At 37.2% G+C, this 18,736-nt stretch overlaps 1 protein-coding gene across 1 annotated transcript in view; it reads left to right on the forward strand.

The window, feature by feature from the left end:
* The window catches only part of CUNH8orf34 (chromosome unknown C8orf34 homolog), a 188,334-nt gene extending 170,993 nt beyond the window's left edge, over positions 1 to 17,341 (forward strand). The window contains exon 14 of the mRNA XM_061342880.1: positions 17,215 to 17,341. Within this exon, the coding sequence (XP_061198864.1) occupies positions 17,215 to 17,252 (38 nt within the window). The 3' untranslated portion in view covers positions 17,253 to 17,341. The remainder of the gene's footprint in view (positions 1 to 17,214) is intronic.
* The last annotated feature ends 1,395 nt before the right edge of the window (positions 17,342 to 18,736 follow it).

Consider the following 18,736-nt stretch of genomic DNA (forward strand, 5'->3'; position numbering starts at 1 on the left):
GCCAAAACATGGAGTCACTTCTCTGAACTTAAAAGGGATGCCAGTCAATGCCACTATGTAAGTTCTGAAGTGTCGATACTGGAACGGAGCCATGTGAATAATGTGTGTTTAATGGCACAGTCTGATTTGGTTTTATTTTTAAATAAATATTAGTGAAGCAAACCAGCTTTGTTAAGAACAAACTTCTCTTTAAATATAACTGGCTTGACTTTTTCAAATTTCTTTTTTTGACAAAGTATGATAAAGGTATGAATGTGTTGAATTTTATTTATGGGTTTTTTATTCTGTAATTTTACCAAAAACATTTCAAGGAAATGTGGGATGTTTTAGGATCAATTTGCCTGTTTGCTAGGATTCACTTTAGGCTTGTAACTATGACTTTCATCTTGGCCTCTCTGTTTGCATACCTATGTCGTTATCTTAGCATTGAAGGATTGAGCCACATGAGAAACAAACTCCATTTCCTAGGATTTTTGGACTCCATAGTATCTTTTAATTTTACTGCTTTGTTGATGTTATTTGTAAAAGCTGATTTTTTTTCTATATGAAACACATTCATAAGTCCTGCCAATAAAAAAAAAAGTAACAAAATCTCTTATTTCTCCATTTAGTGTGCCAACAATTGGTCTATATTTTAATTTCATACCCTATGATGTCATATGAATACTGTAGTGTTCTGTTTTATGATCTTTGTGCTTTTTCACTATTGGAGAAGTTTGACCATAGTTCACATAACTGACAAATTTATTTATTTCTGTGACAAAGTAACATTTAGCACTCTCACAGGCTAGTGTGAAGTTTTAGAGATGTTTTCCATTCTTCAATAAAAAATGACTAGTCTTGGCTTATATTCTATTTAGGGTTAGTTCATGTTCCTCAGTAAGAAATCACATGCTACCAGATAGGAGGAATTTTCTAGATTTTTCCTGTTTGTTTTTGTAATTAGTTGAGTGAATGGCATGGCACTTAGCCACACAGAATACGTAGCTGAGTGCCAGCTAACATTATGACAACCTGTAAGTGTTTAATGGTTTTTCGCAGGTCCAGAGTACCTTTAGGTAAAGGCAGTCGTGAGCATTTGCCAAGTGTACAAGGCTGAAGGATAGCGAAATCTGTCCCAAGCTCCATAAGGTGTTTTCCTTGCCTACAGTTCTCCAAGCTCTTCAAGTTCCTCTCCTTTAAAGCTGCTGTAATGGTATTTATGCTGTACCTTTCTTTGTCCTCTTCCTGGTATGTCTTAGGTATGAGCCTTACCACGTGCAGCCTTTCTTCTGCATTGTAGGCTGGGCTGCTCTGTTGCCATTGTAGCTCTCCTTGGTGGAGTGCTTGGTGGAATGTGCCTTCACAGACAGAGAAAAGTTTGGGTGCATTGGGAAGTGAAGGGGGTTTGCACACAGGTGTTTCTACACTGCTGTATGAGCTATGTGTGTATACAGATATTTGTGTATTGCTCTTTTTTGAACAAGTGGAACTTGGTGGGCAGCTCTGTGTACCATGATGGGAGGTCTCTATGTTGCTCTCAGTGGACATCCAGACTTTCTCAACCTCTTGATCATGTGTTTCTGGAGGGCCCATGCCACTACTGTGAGGCTACTTCACCACTATGAACAGAAGCCCCCCGAGTAAGCAGATAGGTAATCAGTTTGGGAAACACAGATCTTCACTGACATTCTTGGATGCACCCCAAATCCTCTGCTTTCTCATAGTTCCCTTGCCCTGTTGACAGCAATTTGAGTCTTCTTTGGTCATCTGACACTGGTCTCCCAGAAGGGTGCCCTGCTACTGTTCTGGGATGAATGGTCCTGTCTCAGGCCTGTGAACAGTCTTAAATCCACAAGTAAAGGGTATTGTTCTTATCTTGAAAATGATACAATTTAGTGTTGCTTATGCTGCTGCCAGGCAGCTTTCTAGCTCTGGACTGGGCTGTGAGAGGGCATTTAAAAATGCTTTCTGAAACCACCTATTTGATGCTGATGTGTTGAAACACTGCAGAAAATGCTTCCCTCAGTGCCACAACCTGAGTTATAGATAACATTATAATCCAGCTTTGACCTGCAGCACTTTCAAATCTGCCCTTTGCTTTGCGCATTCTGGGTGAAGAGATACCAATTTTCTCTTTCAAGAAGGAAGGAACAGTTATTCACATGGTAAGAGACCCTGTAACTGTACAGAATGATGAAATCATTTTACTGATGGCAGTGGAAAGCAGTATTTATGTCACAGAGAGGAGAAATACTCTCCAATATATTACACAGAATTCTAAATTAATTACTCACTTTCAATTTTTGCGTTCTAAAAGTTCCTTTTTGATAAGATTTAAAGTTCCTAGGGTAAAATATTTAGAAATTAAGACTTTTCTTATTGCTTGTATTGACTTGAAGTTGAAATCAGTCAGGTAATAAAATATTCCCTTTCTTTACATGCCATTATGAAGTTTTCTTCTATATAGAATAAATTTTGGTGACTAGCATACTGGCATATTTCAAAGGAATGAGATTTAGTTAGAGCTAACATATAGGACTGTGGAAAGGGACAGAACAAGCAGATAGGTGCAATGTATAATCTACCACTGTACAATTTAATTGGTTTGGGTTTGGTTTTTTTTGTGTGTGAAGGTTAAGTAGTTAGTTTTTGAGCTGTAGCCCACTGCAAAACCAAAACAAGCAGTGGCTTTTGGTCCTTTTGGAAAGTGATTTTGTATTTCCAATGATGACAGCTGGCACCATTCTTTGATTTATAGCAGAGCAACTTTTGTTTAATATTGACCATATGTCAATTTTTCCCACCTACATTGTTCAGGACCTATGTCAGTAACACACATTGCAGTGAACCTTATTCCCAGCTAATTTGACTAAGACAGGATGCTGCATTGTGGCATGTTGATTGATAGCACAAAGTGGTGATAATTAGATCTCTCTGAATCCTTTGTAAGTGGGCTGTGAATTTTTGAACGTTATTGCATTATTTTGACACTATTGAATTATCAAGTGTGCCAGCTTGTTTTCAATCTCTTTGAAATACACAATGACAGAAAGGTGGCAGGGAACAAGTTTACGTAATATAACCTATGGTCTTGTTTTCATTTATATTAATAGTTTTAATTTATGCAAGACATGGAGGGAGGGAATGGTGACATTTTAGGAATCCTTGATGCTATACTTTGCATCTTCAGTTGAGAACATCCCAGATCTTTGACAATGAAAATTTCCTCCTAGGAATTTATCTTACAGTTTGAATTGCTGAGCCACATAATGGAACTGAAGGTAGGAACACTTAACTTAGAATTCGGAGAGGAAACTTATTTTTAATTATTTGTGAAAATACCCATTATCCCATTGGTGGAATTCATTGAGGTCAGTGACTTTGCTGGTATGGGACTGCAGGAGGGTGTTGTGGTGCAAGTGAAAGGAGCTCAGTTTGATGTATCACTGTAGCTACGTTATTTATACACTTGTTCTCTGTGGCTAGTTGAAAATGGAAGTTCTTTATGCCACCAGACACACTGGACATCTTTATGTAGAGGCATGGTGCTCAACATATTTGTCCTCGTTTGGCAACTTCTTTTGCTGAAGTTGTGTGTAGAACTCTGTCCTTCAGTTGACTGGCTCAGGATGATTTCTTGAATACCTAAAGGTTTGTGAGTTAGACAATACTTTCACTGAGGCTGGATAGCATCTGTCTCTGTAGTTTGGCTACCTAATGGCCAGTATGTTCATCCTCAGGTCATCAGGGCCTGCCTTAGTGATACTCGGTCTATACCAGCTACTGCTATAAAACTAGCTCTTCTTCCCTTTTACCAGGGCTAATGTATCACTGGCTCTGTGATGACCTGAAAATGAACCACTGGCTTTCATCAATTGCCTTTAGCCAGATTGGTTCCTGATCTACTGCTATTTGCACCTGAACTAGCTAGAGGTTTCTCTAAGCCTCAGTCCCATCTTGGAACCAAGATAGAGATTTCGTGATTGCACTATAGGCATATGGAGGTGGGGTGAGAAGGTGGGGGCTGAGGGGTGGCAGGGAAAACTCTGATCCACAATAAACAGACAGTGCATATAAATAAAAAGTAAAACCACATGTGGACAAAACAGTCATCATACCTTCTCTAACACTGCAACCTCTTATCTGGTCCCAGCTCCTGTTGTAATCAGTTATGAACTATTGACTTTACTAGTTCTTTCAGATGATTTCTGATCCCATAACTGCTTCTATAATGGAAAATGGAGTTAAGTGATAAGAGAGAGAGAGAGCTCAAAATATATTTACTGTACATGTGGTAAAAATGAATTGCTGTGATGATAGATTTGGTGAAAAAATAAGGACAAAAATGATAATTTTGGTAGTCAAGGAAAAGGAAAACCAACCTGAGAGAAGAAAATTATTATGGCTAATCCATTCTGCTTCAAGAATGATAATAAAGATTGTCTGGATACCACTTAGGTCTTGATGAGACTCACTCCAGCCCTTTCAGACATCCAGCTGTTTACAGGTCCTGCTCACCAAGCTACTTGTGGGCAAGGGACTGGTATTCGGGTTTGGGTAAGTATTCTTTTTGATGGGTATGCAATACAAATTTTTAAGGAATTCTGCCCACATTCTTGGGGGTTGGATCTAAGCTGCGTTTCTCTCTTTACATAAAAAGATAAGAGCCACATTTGGTAGAAGTTAGTATAGTTACAACAGTTTTGTCACTGGAAAGCCCTTAACTTGCGTAGGTTTTGCAATCCAGTTTGTCATGAAGGTAAAAAACACTGCTCCTGATAATGATGATAATACTGAATACAATGTTTTCTTAGCAGAATTCTGATAGCAATTCATTGTTCTTGCCTGACATGTACTATTTCAGACAAGCAATGATTTATTCTTGGAAAAGTAATCTGAAGTTCTACCCAAGTATGCCAAATATGCCTAGATAAATGTAACATATACTGACTTCTGTGTTGAACACCAGTGTTTACTGGCTGCAGAAACCGACAATACTGCAATGAAAATGAAAAAATGAAGGAACTTGGTTTTTATTCCTAGTTCTTTGCAATTATCTATCCTTTACAATCAGTTACGGACACTTTTTATGGCCTTTGATGAAAGTAGAGTGAAAAAGGAACTTGGCTGAGTGGAGAAATACCGTTCTTAGACTGAAGTGATGAGAAACTTCAAACTATAGGCTGTAGACCAATACCACTAAAACTTTAAGAGCTTTGATATTGATTTTTCCAGCAGTAGGATTGCACATCTGTTATGTTCAGATTTCATTATTAGGCTGGGACTATATGAAAAGGGAGCAGCTGCTTTCAGATGCCAGGAAAGTTGATCACAATACCAACTAACAGAAGGTAGAAGAAACTACTAATACAGTTATTGACAATTTGTTTATTGTAATCCTATATTTAATAATTGTGTTGTGGCATTTAAAATGATACCAACAGCATGGTGGTGTCTCTTTTTAGCAGATTAAGAAGTCTGGATCTTCTTTATTTAAAGGAAGTTCAAATTGAGCCTCTGAAGTCAATATAATGCATGCTTCACTGTACGTTTACACTCTTCCAAAAGTAGTTTGATTCTTTATCTAGAAAAGAAGAGATAAATTACTTTACCTAGTTGCCAATTAGCTGAATAACTTAGCTCACTTAGCGGTAAAATCACTCAGTGCATTAAAGATTTGCTATAAAGATCTCTGGAAAAATCTTCAGAGATGTTTTTGTGTTGTTTTGTTGTGTTTTTTTAAACTAATGCCGTCTATTTTTAATAAATTTTGGCATGGCACTATCTTCTTTACAATTAACAAGAAGGAAAAGCAGCTGTTTCTGTTTGTGCTTCCCTGATGTAACGGAGTCCCTGATCCCCTTCAGCCATCAGTTTGCTGTTACCAGAGGAGGTTGCAAATAAGACCTTTCCTGAGCAACCTGATAGAAGGATGGCTTGTGTTAAATTAAACGGGCTTATCCATACTTTATCAGTTGTGGTGATAGAATAAGAAATAACTGTTGCCAAAATTAATTTCTAATATACTGACTGCCTCTGGTGGAAAGGATGCAAAACCCCCATGTTTTTTTATTTAGTTTTTCCCATTAATTTCCCAAGTGCCAATTAATGTACTTGTCCAAGGACATACTTTCCTTGCTCATACCTATGGTTAGATTGAAGTTGAGGAGCATTCAAAAGATGGCATGATAAACAGGCTGTGCTCTACTGTGACTGGATACACTCAGAACATACTTTTCCAGTATATAAAAGCACAAAGGCACTAAATACGCCATCCCCCTTTTGGTAAATGTTTTGAAGCAGTCCTTCAGGAGTTGTAAACATTTCCCAGAGTGAGTCTTAAAGCTAATCAGATACATTGCATGTCTAACAGGTGTCTTGCCATACATAAAATTCTCAGATTAACACGTTTGCTCATTCTCCGCTCACATAGACATTCCTGCCTTTCAAGTGTGCTGCTTCACAACTCCGCCGGGTGAACGTGCTGCGTGCTTCTGGTTTCCAGGACTTCCACTGGTGTCCATAGGAGCCCAGTTTAACATTCAAGGACCTTATATCTAAGTGGCACTGTTGATTATGTGCTTGGGAAGAACAGATCTGGAAACTGGGGAAAAGATTATAGGCTGGTTAGTCAGTTCCTGGGCCTGACTGCAGTTAGTGTAGCTTCCCTGCACATGGAACAAGGACCCCTGTCATATAAATAAAATGTGGGCTGGATACACTTTCAGCTGCAAGCTTTCTGTACAGCTTTACTGCCATTACTAGAATCAAATGTGACTTTTCCTGACAGTCACTTTGTTTTGGGATTTAAAAGTTCTTGCAGCAATACTGTTCAAGTATTGCTTCCCCTCATCCCCTTGTGATAGTTTTGCCATTGCTGGTGTGTGCTGCCTTCCCAGTTCAGTTGTCAAAGCTGTTTGTGATTGTTGCAATGTCAGCTGGATTGGAACCAAATACATTTTTTTTCCAAGATGGAGTAAAAAGCAGCAAACAAAAAAATGCTGTGTATTTTCACAGAGATTTGATTCACGGTGCAATTAAAGAAATGGACATGACAATGCATTCAGGTACTGAAGGATACATAGCCAAGCTCCACACTAGACTGCTCAGACACTGGGCTTGATAGTAATGCTTCTACAGCAAATAAGCAAACTGAAGGGATAACGGATTGTGATATGAAGAGAATAATAATTACTCATCTTGAAAACCTCCCTGGGCTGGTTTGATTTTGGTTACAGTAGCACTTGTACATGAACATACAGGCACAATGTGACACTTTAATGAGTTACATTGTATGAAGTTTGATATTAATCAAGAACATCCAAAGAAAATACGTCATAATGTAATAAGTTTGCATTTTATCAAGGATCCAGTATTAACCTTATTTACCTCTGATGGATGTATTCCCTTTTTGTGTGTGTGTGCTGATTGATTTTCAACACAGTAAATGGGAAGACCTCAACACCAAATAAAGGTTGTCTTAGTTACAAAATAGCAATAGTATTTTCTTGTATAATAGCACTAGTATTTTCTCTTGATCAAATTTCATTTATGCTTTCTCTCAGTAACTCAGAATGTAGCTGTATTTAATGAGATGGTCTTCTTGTTCCTCATGAGTACAGCACCCAGTTAGTCTGCTCTGATTTTAGCTAGTGTACACCACTAAAAAGTGAGGTCCATTGAAATCTGGTTTTATTAGATCTGATACATATCCACCAAACTACCATCTCCCTATTTCTATTTCTATTTCTATTTCTATTTCTATTTCTATTTCTATTTCTATTTCTATTTCTATTTCTATTTCTTTGTATTTATATTAAAAAAATCTTTGATTTTGGCTGGCTGGTAACAGAAGAAGAATCAAATGAAACATGGAATGTGGTATGGCTCAATAAGAATTAAGGTTGAAGACCAGCTATATGTATTGTTGCAATTCATAGTAATCTCATCTATTGGCATATTTCTCTATCAACTGAAAAAAATCTCTTTTGGTTTTGTGCATTGCTAAAAAGCATATACAAATGAATGGTTGAGTGCAAATTTTCATAAACATTTAAAACATTTGAATTTAAATCAACATTTAAAATAATTTCCATGCTTCAAAGTTGTAGTACTTCCAAAAGCTTTATCTTAGTATTGATTCGGAGAAAACTCCAGGAACAAACTTGCCAACAAAGTTTTCAAGCTGACAAGCAGGTATTCTTTATTGCGGCGCCGGGAGACACGGGGGATTACCTTACTACAGTTAGAAATGAATGTTAAAATGTTGAATTAAATTCCATTTGGGCTAACAATTAGATTTAAATCCTTTTTCGTATACATTTTGAAATTTTTGACAGGTCAAATCAGCTGATATCGTATGTGCTGTTGGCTTAGCTTAGCTGATGCTATCGTATTCCAAGAGGATAACCACTAGATGAATGCCATGAGATTTAAGGAATGCAGAATAGTTCCTGGTTTTAGCCTGCCTCATTTTAAGGGCTCCCTCCATATGATTACTAAGATCCTTGGGGCATAAAACAGGATAACGCCAAACTAAACTAAACTAAACTGTATTTTTGTAACCTACCAGAAAGATGAGCCTTGCAATCAGTTTTGCAGTATACTTCTGATTATATTAAATCAACATTGTAGGAGTGACATATCAGTCTATTCAAATGTCAAAATCTGAAAGTATTTATGATCTAAATGAGATCTAGTTTCAAATATTCCTTCTTTTCACAGTCTAAACATAAAATATACTGACAATGGCAACCAGCTTCACTGCAAGGTGTTTGTACATTCCTGTTTGATTTTCAGGAAAAGACTAGATAGGTTACACCATACTTTACATTGTTATTGTAAACTATTTGGTGATTTAACCTTTTATTAATTATCAGTATCTGAATAGTGTACAATAGAGTAGATAAAAATGTTATTAGAGTTTGTCATCTCTCTGTTATTGTTCATCTAGACACTATGGAAAATAGCTATATTATGAATCACTGTATGAAACATTTTTTAATATGTGTTACTGAATTGCCCATGGAACCTGGCTGGATTGAAGCACTATTTCTTTTCCTACCTATTATCAATAAAAACCCACAGAGATCTTGATAGACTTTTAATGACATTTGCTTATAAAAACCTCAGAACTATATCTACCAGAACTTGACAGCTAATTAAGTTTTCTCTCAAATCTGAAGTGGACTTTGGTTAAATAACTTCTTCAAGCACCTTTGTTCATACTTACACTGTATTATTAAGTGACAAAGTTTAATAGTTCAGGTACTTTTCCTGTATAGAACACAAGAACTTTATTAAAGCTAGAACATTAGAAACACAAAACATCATACATGGGCACTGAAGCAATGTCATGAATAGAACGCACAACTACTTTAATGGAATATCACTAAATGTATATTATCTCATCACTAATAGAATCTCATTTTCATATCTAGAACATATTAAATTAATCACACAGACCCCACTTTATCAAGTCTGCCCATAAATCTGGAATTTTAACAGCTCCAAGTTGACGACTATCAGTAAATGTCCTGAATCTTTTCAGACAGAAAAACAATGGATAGATTTTAGCAGTTAGATGCTAAATCCAAAAAGTTCCTCAGCAGAAAAAAACCCGCTATCCTGTCTTTTGAAAGCCTGCAAATTCAGAAAGTGTCCTAGTCCTCCATGAGCTCAAATCAAGGTCTTTCAAAAGTGAAATGCTTATTTTCACTCTGTAGAGTGCTCAGGTGTTTAAGGTGCTTCCTACAGAAAGACAGTTGTGGATTCAGAACAAAGTTTTGAATATGATTTTCCAACGTCTTGAGTTCTTTAGGCAGCAGGATACAGAACCATGAACCTTTGGGGGTTTTTAATTTCCCCCTTTTTTTTTTTTCTTAATATTTGTTGGTTTTGCTCTAGGCTTGTGAATATTGAAATTTTATGAAATGTGCAACTGCCCTCCCAGGCAAAAGAGCTATGTCAGAGTAGTTAGTGCACTAGTTGTGAGGACACACATTTGAATAGGTTCGTGAACCCTCAGTTTTGCATCTGATCTTTTTGGAAAGTCTGTGCCTGTTCCTACAGGAAGATTCTGTAATCAGTAGTTTCCAATTCTGAAGTATGTCAGCAGAAATTCTTGGCCCTGCTCTACTTTGAGTGACTTTGAGAAGGAGCTAATAATGACTGTGAAATTTGTTCTAAAGAACTGAAAAATCAGAAAATAGCCCTGGTAGAAAAAATAGATGTGTGAATAATCATCTTTCTGTTTTGTTCTGTACCACTAGTTTAAAGATTCTCTGGTTCCAGCCTCCCTGCCATGGGCTGAGTGACCCATTATGTGCCCAGCGGTCCTGCTTATATTTGCTACATATGATATAGTGTGTATAATATAATCAGTAAGCTACGTAGTTGTCTCTTAAGACAGCCACAAAACGTATGGTAGAGCTTCAGACAAAGCACAGTTAAATGTCTTTTTTCATACCATAATTTCACTAGAGGCTACTGTCCTTATAGACATGCCGAGTTCAGTTTGATGAGTCAATTCTGCTGTGAAGGTTGAACTACGCTGAAAACATCCTTCTGGATATCACACCTGGGTATGTCAGAGGTCCAGGTACCTGGATGGAGCTTTGTCTGGGTTCTATGCCCTGATATTACCATTAAATCAGTTTCAGGGTGAGGTCTTTATTTTGCCATAAAATGTGATTGTTATCACAAAAGGAATAAAAGGTATTGCAATGGATTGTTGAAAAATTATCTATTGCTTTATATAGCCAGGTCACCTACATGTGAACATACGGTTGCAGCAAGCCTGATATTGTAGTCACAGTAGCTGCAGAAAAAAATTTGTGTCTTCCCACCCACTCCCTGACAAAAAAATATCCCACTGTGTCTTTCTTCTGTTCAGGATTCATTGCTAAGACTGGGCACTCCAAAAAAGGGGAAAGCAGTGAAGTTGTTTTAATTTATCCTCCTACGTAAAAAATAAGACAGTGCTTTCATAAACAGGAAGAAATAAGCAGCATTAGGAAAGACATCTGGACTAAGTGCATTTTCTGGAAATATTTATGCTCTGCTCCTTGGATTTGTGATAGTACCAATATTCAGCCTACATGGTTGGAAGGAAAGTGGGCTTATGTCATTTGCTTCATTACAGGGTGAAGGCTGGTCTGTTCCAAATCCAAAAATATTTGTTCTTCAGAACAATTTGATGATTTCTAGGATACAAGTAATGTCCATTTTTATGGCTGTTGATCCCCTTATTTTTTATGTGCATCTAAGACATCAGTTTCAGGAGAGGTCCACACTACGCAACAATTTAAAGGACTTTTAAAAAATACTTATTGTATATATCACGCTATGTATGGGAAGCATATCCTAAATAATATCAGTCAGAAAGGGCATGTTAATGGAGCTGATTTCTTTGATGTAATTGCATTTCATATTGGGTACAACTGAGCTAATAAAAATACTGTTTTATAACAATTAGACTCCTCAAATCTCATTTACTACTTTTAGAGCATTGTCCTTTGATTCAGTCATGCTGGGAAGGGCTGTAGCCATTGTACCTTTGTGAAAAGACTGGCTTAGCTGGTAGTGACACTATGAGTATAAACTTATAAAAGATCTGTTTCATTTGATATTGAAGTCATATACATTTAAAAGTGATTTTAATAAAAAACTGAGCTATGTTTAGGTAGAAATTTCATTCAGCTGTTGTATTTTATACTTCTTTCCACTCAACATCTTCAGAAACGTGCCAGTTATGATGTACTGCTGTATTATTTGCAAAAATTAATGTGTGCTGGACAACTGTATTTTTCCTAAGTAATACTGGAACCAGGCTCTTTTCTGCTTGAGACTCCGAGCTGTAACCACCACAGCAGTACAACCACCTTCCAACATTGAATTCATTGCAGTGACTTTAATCTATGTCTTTGTAAACTGTTCTTTTAATGCAGTTTTGTAAATACTGAGAAGTATGTTTCTTCTTGTTGGGGTTCTCTCTCCCATGCCCCATTCTATACCCTGCCTTCTTTGCTGTGTGTTCTCTCTGTATGGTCTTGAAAATCCCTTCTGACTTAGTCTGTGGTTAGCAACAGGAAGGCTTTGTGAGTGATAAAGGCTCACTCACAAACTAAAACTAAATAAGACTTGGGTTGAGCAAAATGTCAGTGTCTTGCAAAATACCCGCTCTGGCCACCAAGGCAAACATCCTTTTGGTTCCAAAGTGCAAACCTCAGAAATTCCATTTTTCCTCCTCGTTTAACTTCTTTTTCCTCCTCCCTACTCACTTCTTAGTACCTTTTATTGTGGAAACAACCTCTCTTTTCTAAAAAAATAAGGCTCTTGCTATCCTTTGCCCTGTTATTGCCATTACTCTACAACATGCTGGCTGGGAGAGCATCCCTCTTACAGATTCTGGAGGCAGGACAAGGAGGAGACCAGAAGTTTTGAAGTTTGCTTGTGCTACACAACAATGCCCAAACTGGGAAGCATGTACTCAGAGGAAGAGAATAAATAATAGTAAAGCCGGTGCTCTGACAACGGTATTTTAGGATGCTGTTACTATAAAGAATTTGCAGCTACTTAATAGGACTTGGCCTTAATCTGTCACTATATAAAACTGTCATTAGTTACATTCACAAGTACTTAAACACCTCCAAACAAAATGAGTTAAACAACATCTCATCACTTTTTAATGGTTTTACAATTTTAGTTTTAAGAGGGTGGTAGTTACTGCTAGCTTGTTGGAGTCTGCTGATCTGATAACACCGGTCTCAGAGAAATGTTTTCTTGGGCTTGTAGAGGCTTTCTGAGATCTTTTTTATTTTTCCAAGTTAATGGAGGCTACACTTAGGTATGAGATAGATATTGGTTAAATTTTTGTCAGCTCTTTCAGTTCCTGTCTAATTTAGGATCTGAATGCTAGCCCCAACTCCCCATTAACACTGAAATCATCAAAGGCATGTTATTTTGGACCACCTAACTTTACATTAGTTTTGTAATCTATGCCTCATTATCTCCTTGAAGCACCTGACTGTTAAACTCAGACATGTAATGGTTAATCTAATGATGTTTAAATAGTTTATGTCTTAATAAAATTGGTTATGTGTCTTGGACAACCTCAGCCCTACCACCAGTCCCAAGACAGCACTGTAATTCAGCACTCACTCCAAATTCCCCACTAACAAAGACATGCTCACCTGCACTCTGCACCTGTAAACTGCTAACACGCCAGTGCTGAAGCAGTCAAAATTTGCTGCAGCTTCCTTGCTTTTTTGAACTCTGAAAGGAACAGTCTGAAGGCCAGATTTGTTTGCTATTTTCTGAGTTTTCTCAGAATATAATTTGAATCAATCACCTCATTTTTTTTTTTTTATATAATTAGATTCCAACCCCTTATTTTTCCATTATGTTACCTAGCTGGAGTTTCACTTTCATTAACCAGGATTGGAATAACCCCATATAGTCTCTCTGAACTTGACAGTTTACATCCTAGATTTATACAATTATTTTAAAGCACAATTATGTTGCACTTTAAAAGCTGAGCTTACCATCTTTGGTTTAGATTGTTTTTCCCTTCCTTTACCCATGCCGCATTCCCATGGTGGATTGAAACCAGGCTTTCTGGCTGCAGCCTTTTGAGATCTGAATTTGATCAGTGATAGGACAGTGGAATGTCTGATTTGAAATATGAGAGATTTATGGCAATCAATGTTAGTGCATGCGAAGTCACGCCATCCTGTTTTGCAAGTTATCTGCTGCCTCTCTCTTCTCCCTAACCATTCCACTCCACTTACACCTTACCGTACAACAGACTACTTGAAATCTCATATCAAACGAGGGTGGGTTTGTTTAATGATTCATTCAAATATGTAATAACTGTGATCAAAGCATATTTCACAAATTGAAATTAATCACATTTTTTGTGTTGGCCTATGAACAATAAACTATTTCTTGTGGGGAGCCCTAGTAGAGCTTAGTGAAAGTTCAGAACTTAATTTCTCTTCAGTGCCTTTTTGGGGTGTAGTAAAGTATTTCATACAGACTTTCTGGCTCTATGTGAACTTTCCTTTTGGCACAAGTTTACTTAAAAATGTAGAACAGACAGTAGCTGCCCTCCATAAACCATACTATTATTTCAAGTCGATTTTTAATACTACATCTAAACTGACAGAAAGAAAAAGCTTGGCAAGCGTGTTGATAAATTATCTGTGATGCTTTTAATTTATAATGAAGATTGTGATTCACTTTTAAGCACGGAATCATATTAGCAATTGGCAACTTGAAAACATATTTTCATTCCTGTTGACTTTCCTATAACCTGTACATGGACTAAGTAAAAAGTGTGCCCATCAGTCAGTAAGAGAGCTTGTGGAGTTTTTCTTTTTCTTGCTGCAATATTACATATGTACATGTAAAATTTAGCCCAGTGGGAGCAGTTTGTTTATGACAGAAATCTGTTTCAAAGGGCTTTTAAACATGGGTTTTATCTCATGTAGTGTGAGTCTATCTGGTTTTGCTGTCACAGAGATTCTTATGACATGATCATGGCATAAAGAATGAAGCTCCTTTAATGAAATATGAGAAAGATTCCACAAAATCGATAGTGGAAGAAAATCAATTTACTGAGTAATAGATCACTTCAAAATGTGCCAAAAAGATGTGAATTATTTGAGGGGCATGACCTTGCTGTCCTTTTATTGTCCCAGAGGATGATGAAAGTAGAGAGAGTTAACTTCATGTATGCTGATATTTATCATCAACACTGATATAATCTTACATTAAAAAAAGCAAACAAGCAACCTTACAGTACCCCACATCCCCCAAGATGAGTTTCTAGTGTTAGCCAAACATTCCATATTAGTTGCAACAAAAGGGAAAACATTAACTATTTTTGAGAAAGAACACACCTGACAGCATTCAAGGAACTTGCTGCCTTCTTCACAAGATAAGCACACAACATGACGAAACAAAATATAAGGCACACTGGAACACAAAGTAGAATGTAATTTTTTTAAATGGTCTTCTGGATATCTCTATAGGAAAGGTCTTTGAGAAAGGTACAGCATAGCTCTGGTGTGGCTGGATTTACTGTTCAGTGAAGCTGTTGGTACAGTGAAGTCCCAGAAATTCCAGATGTTTCTAGGATACGCTCACAGGCCAGCTGGAAATGTGGTTGGAGACCACGTGGGTAGCCAAGGATCCTCAGGGTTATTATTATTAAGCTTTGCCAAAACTTTTCACAGAGTATCCAGAAAGCAAGATTAAAGACAGGGCTCTGCAAGCTGGTTTCTACCAGTGGTGTTGACCTACCTTTACAGGAACCTCTGCTATGAGCAAGCTTTCACCAGTAATTTTTTTCTGTCTAAAACCAAGAAAGATAAAATTTAATTTAATCATAGTGGAAGTCCTGTTTTCTGGGGGAGCCATGAGGCCCTCTTTCCCCTCCCCTACGCAGAGGTGACAGTCCTGCCACTTCATGTCTGAGACTGTGTAACATGAAAGGGTGAAGCTTCGGGTTTCTACTGGGAGATCTGGAAGTAGGGGAGCACAAAAACTGGTGTTTCTCTCCAGAACATTGAACTATGAAGGTTAGAAGCAGATACTTTAATTGACACTTTGGTACTTTGAATACATGCAGAGATAAAGCCAAGCTAAACTTTAAGGCTAAGATTCTAATCAGCTGCTATCCGTTTGCAAATTGTATGTTTAATTTACAAGCAGTACATTTTTCCCTCTGCTGACACTGAAGGAAGTTTGCATGTGCTGACAGCTTTAAGCCGTTGAGATTGTATTTGTTTCTAGGATTTACGAGTGAACTCTCCAGACCCTTTTCTGAATGTTTTGCACTTCAGCGTGAGTGTGATCTGCCATGGAAAGATCTACAGAATTAAAGAGTGGGGGACACTTTTGAGAAGGCTTTTAATTGCATTCAGAAGTCAAGTGTCTGTTAGAAGATGATTACTTTTGTGGAATAAAACTCTGTCCCTTTTGTGAAGACTCTGCTTTGCTCATTTTGACTTGTGAAATGTTCAAGGGTGGACTATCATTACTGAGCTTCAGTTATTTTACTTGAATGTTTAGTGTGTATTAACAGTGCAATGGTGCACTTGCTGTAAGAGCTAATGCCATTGCTAGTTTACAACACGAAGTTGCTTTTGTTTATTTTCCTCTTAATTTATTTGAATGATGTAATCCGTGCTGTTGCCTTTTGGCCTGTGTTTACCAACCTTAGTGCAGCTCTCTCAGATGTTGTAAATCGCAGTGGCTTTAGTAGTACATGCAATTAAAAACCATATCTGAATGTATCTTAGCTGTAGGTGTAAATTGTACCTACTTGGGTATGATGTGACTGCTTAGGTCACAGAAGAAGGTTTGTTCAATCTTTTTCAGGTGGTTAATCTCAAAATGCCACCTCTAGGATCCTTTTTCTAGTTTGCCAATCTCTTCTACTTTGTGTTGATAAGTCTACTGACACATGTGGTTGACACAACTGCCTACTTGCAGTATTTACGCTCCGCTGGATTATCCTGTTTTTGACCTCTGTCTTGGCTAAGCTAGACTTGCCAGCCTCAGTAGCCGTAACCTGCTGCCTTTTACATGAGTTCATGCAGTCACAGGAAAACGCTAGTCAGGCAACCATCTATTCTGTATAAATCCCTACTTGTCTACTGCAGTGGTCTTTACTGAGGCATCAGTCAAAAAATTGACTGTTCTTTTAAACTCAAAAGCTAAGCAGGACTTCAGGGCATGTTTATGGTCCATCTAAGTTTATTCTGGCTAAGGAGCTGCCTTAACCTATTTCACCAGCTGAAGCTGTTCATTGTACCCCTAACTTTATTGATATTTGGACAGCAGAAAGGAAGCTCATTGGGTGGTGCTTGCATAGTCTGAGTCACTAGTGAGTAGAGTGAGTGGCTGCAACACCAGGAAGGACTAGAGGTCTCTCCAGAGGAAAGTCTGGAGCTATATACACAGCTTACTACAATAAGGCCCTTATCCTTGTTTGAAAGTTGTATATCCTTCTCTAATAGAGAAATAAATACAAATAATAACACCTTCACCTCATAGTCTCTGAGCTTCATGTTTGTGATATATTAACATAGTAAGGCTTTGGCAAGTACTTTTTTTCCATGTTTTCCACTGTTATTTTTTTTTCTGCAAAGGTTATAAATTGATATTGCATATTTTTGAAGTACTATATAGTCAAATAACAGAAATCCTTAATTATTTATGCAGGGACTAACTGGCAAAGTGAAGGCAAAGGCTGTGACTGAGGTCATTGTGCATATTAGATACAAAGCGTGCTTGGACCAATTCCACATAGACAAAGACATATGCCCAGCTCAGCTCACCTACCTCTGTCACACAAACCCAGGTGGATTTATTCTCCTAGTATGTATGACTCTTATTAATGCTATTAAACATTATTGCTCCAAACAAGATGAAAATATGCCCTTAAGCTAGCAGTTTAACATTTATTTCCAAACATATTTTAGGGGTTTTTTTGGAACATAGAAGAAAAATATCTCTTGTTTCCCAGGTGGACTAAAGGCAAACAGTATAAACTTTGTATTTTAGTGTTAAAAATGTAAACACAGATGAAATGTACTTCAGAGCTCTTTTTGCCAGAGCTTTTCTTGGATGATTTCCATCAATGTACTTATTGTAATTATTTTCCAAATGTTACCCATGTGATTCTCATTTGCTACATGTTTAATTCCCTACCTTAAATTGGGGCACTCAGGTATTACTAAAGATGGCAGACACCTAAGATTTGTAGGTTTAACATGCATAATGGCCCCAGAGTGGTCACATGCTGTTCATGTACTCTTATATGAACTAGAACAAGAACTGGTTTAAATTCTGCGTGTGGATTCAGTCTTGTACCTTTTGAAGCTAAAAAGCAGATCTTATCCATGGCATGATACTTCATGTATAAAATTAACATTTAAAATTTACTCTTTTTAATTTATTTCTCGTATTCCACATGCAAAAGCCTAAGGGTTCCCATCAAAAGTAGCTAAAACAAGTCATTAAAGATCAAAGCAATTGCAGTATAATTAGGGCTACCATTGATGTTATCCTCATCATCTACTTCTCTTACTCTTTTCATTCTAGTCACAGCCACAAATAAACATTGTCTCTCAAATACAGATTAAAAGCCAAAACTTGTTATCTTAGACTAGGTGTAGCTTTATAATACCAACAATAATCATTTTGAAGATAATACTCATTTTACTTATCTTTGTTCTATGGTTAAATCACTTCATTGAATTTTTGCTAGCAGTAAAATGTGGAGTCTGTCCACTAAAATGTCTTCATCCTACATTAGTGTGGTCTTTCTCCTCCTCTTTCACTTCCTCTCCTAATTTAGAAATGTCTATTTGGATCACAATGGTACTGGCAGGTTATCTGGCAGTTGGGAATGCTTTAATGTTGACACCAAGGTGACTTTCTTGTAACCCCAAAAGAACATTAAAAAGAATCCTAGAAAATGTCCAGTCCCAGCCAAAATGTTAAATGCAAATCATCTCTATCCTTTTTAGGCTATATCTCAAGACAGCATATGATTTCCTCTTGCAAAGTTTAAATGTCTTGTCATACCTTTGGACATCTTGTAATTTCCTGGAAAATATGCTACACGCTACTTTTTTTGTTTAATAAATCTTCAATTTGTGTCAGAATATCTTTCTCATTTTATGTAATACAATATGCTGCCCCAGTTACTGAGGCAGAGAGTATAAAACAGAAGAGCCAA

The sequence above is a fragment of the Neopsephotus bourkii genome, unplaced genomic scaffold (genome assembly GCF_033783945.1).
Source record: "Neopsephotus bourkii isolate Nb327-2 ecotype Australia unplaced genomic scaffold, CSIRO-AGI_Nbou_v1 NB_1820, whole genome shotgun sequence".
Lineage (NCBI taxonomy): Eukaryota > Metazoa > Chordata > Aves > Psittaciformes > Psittacidae > Neopsephotus > Neopsephotus bourkii.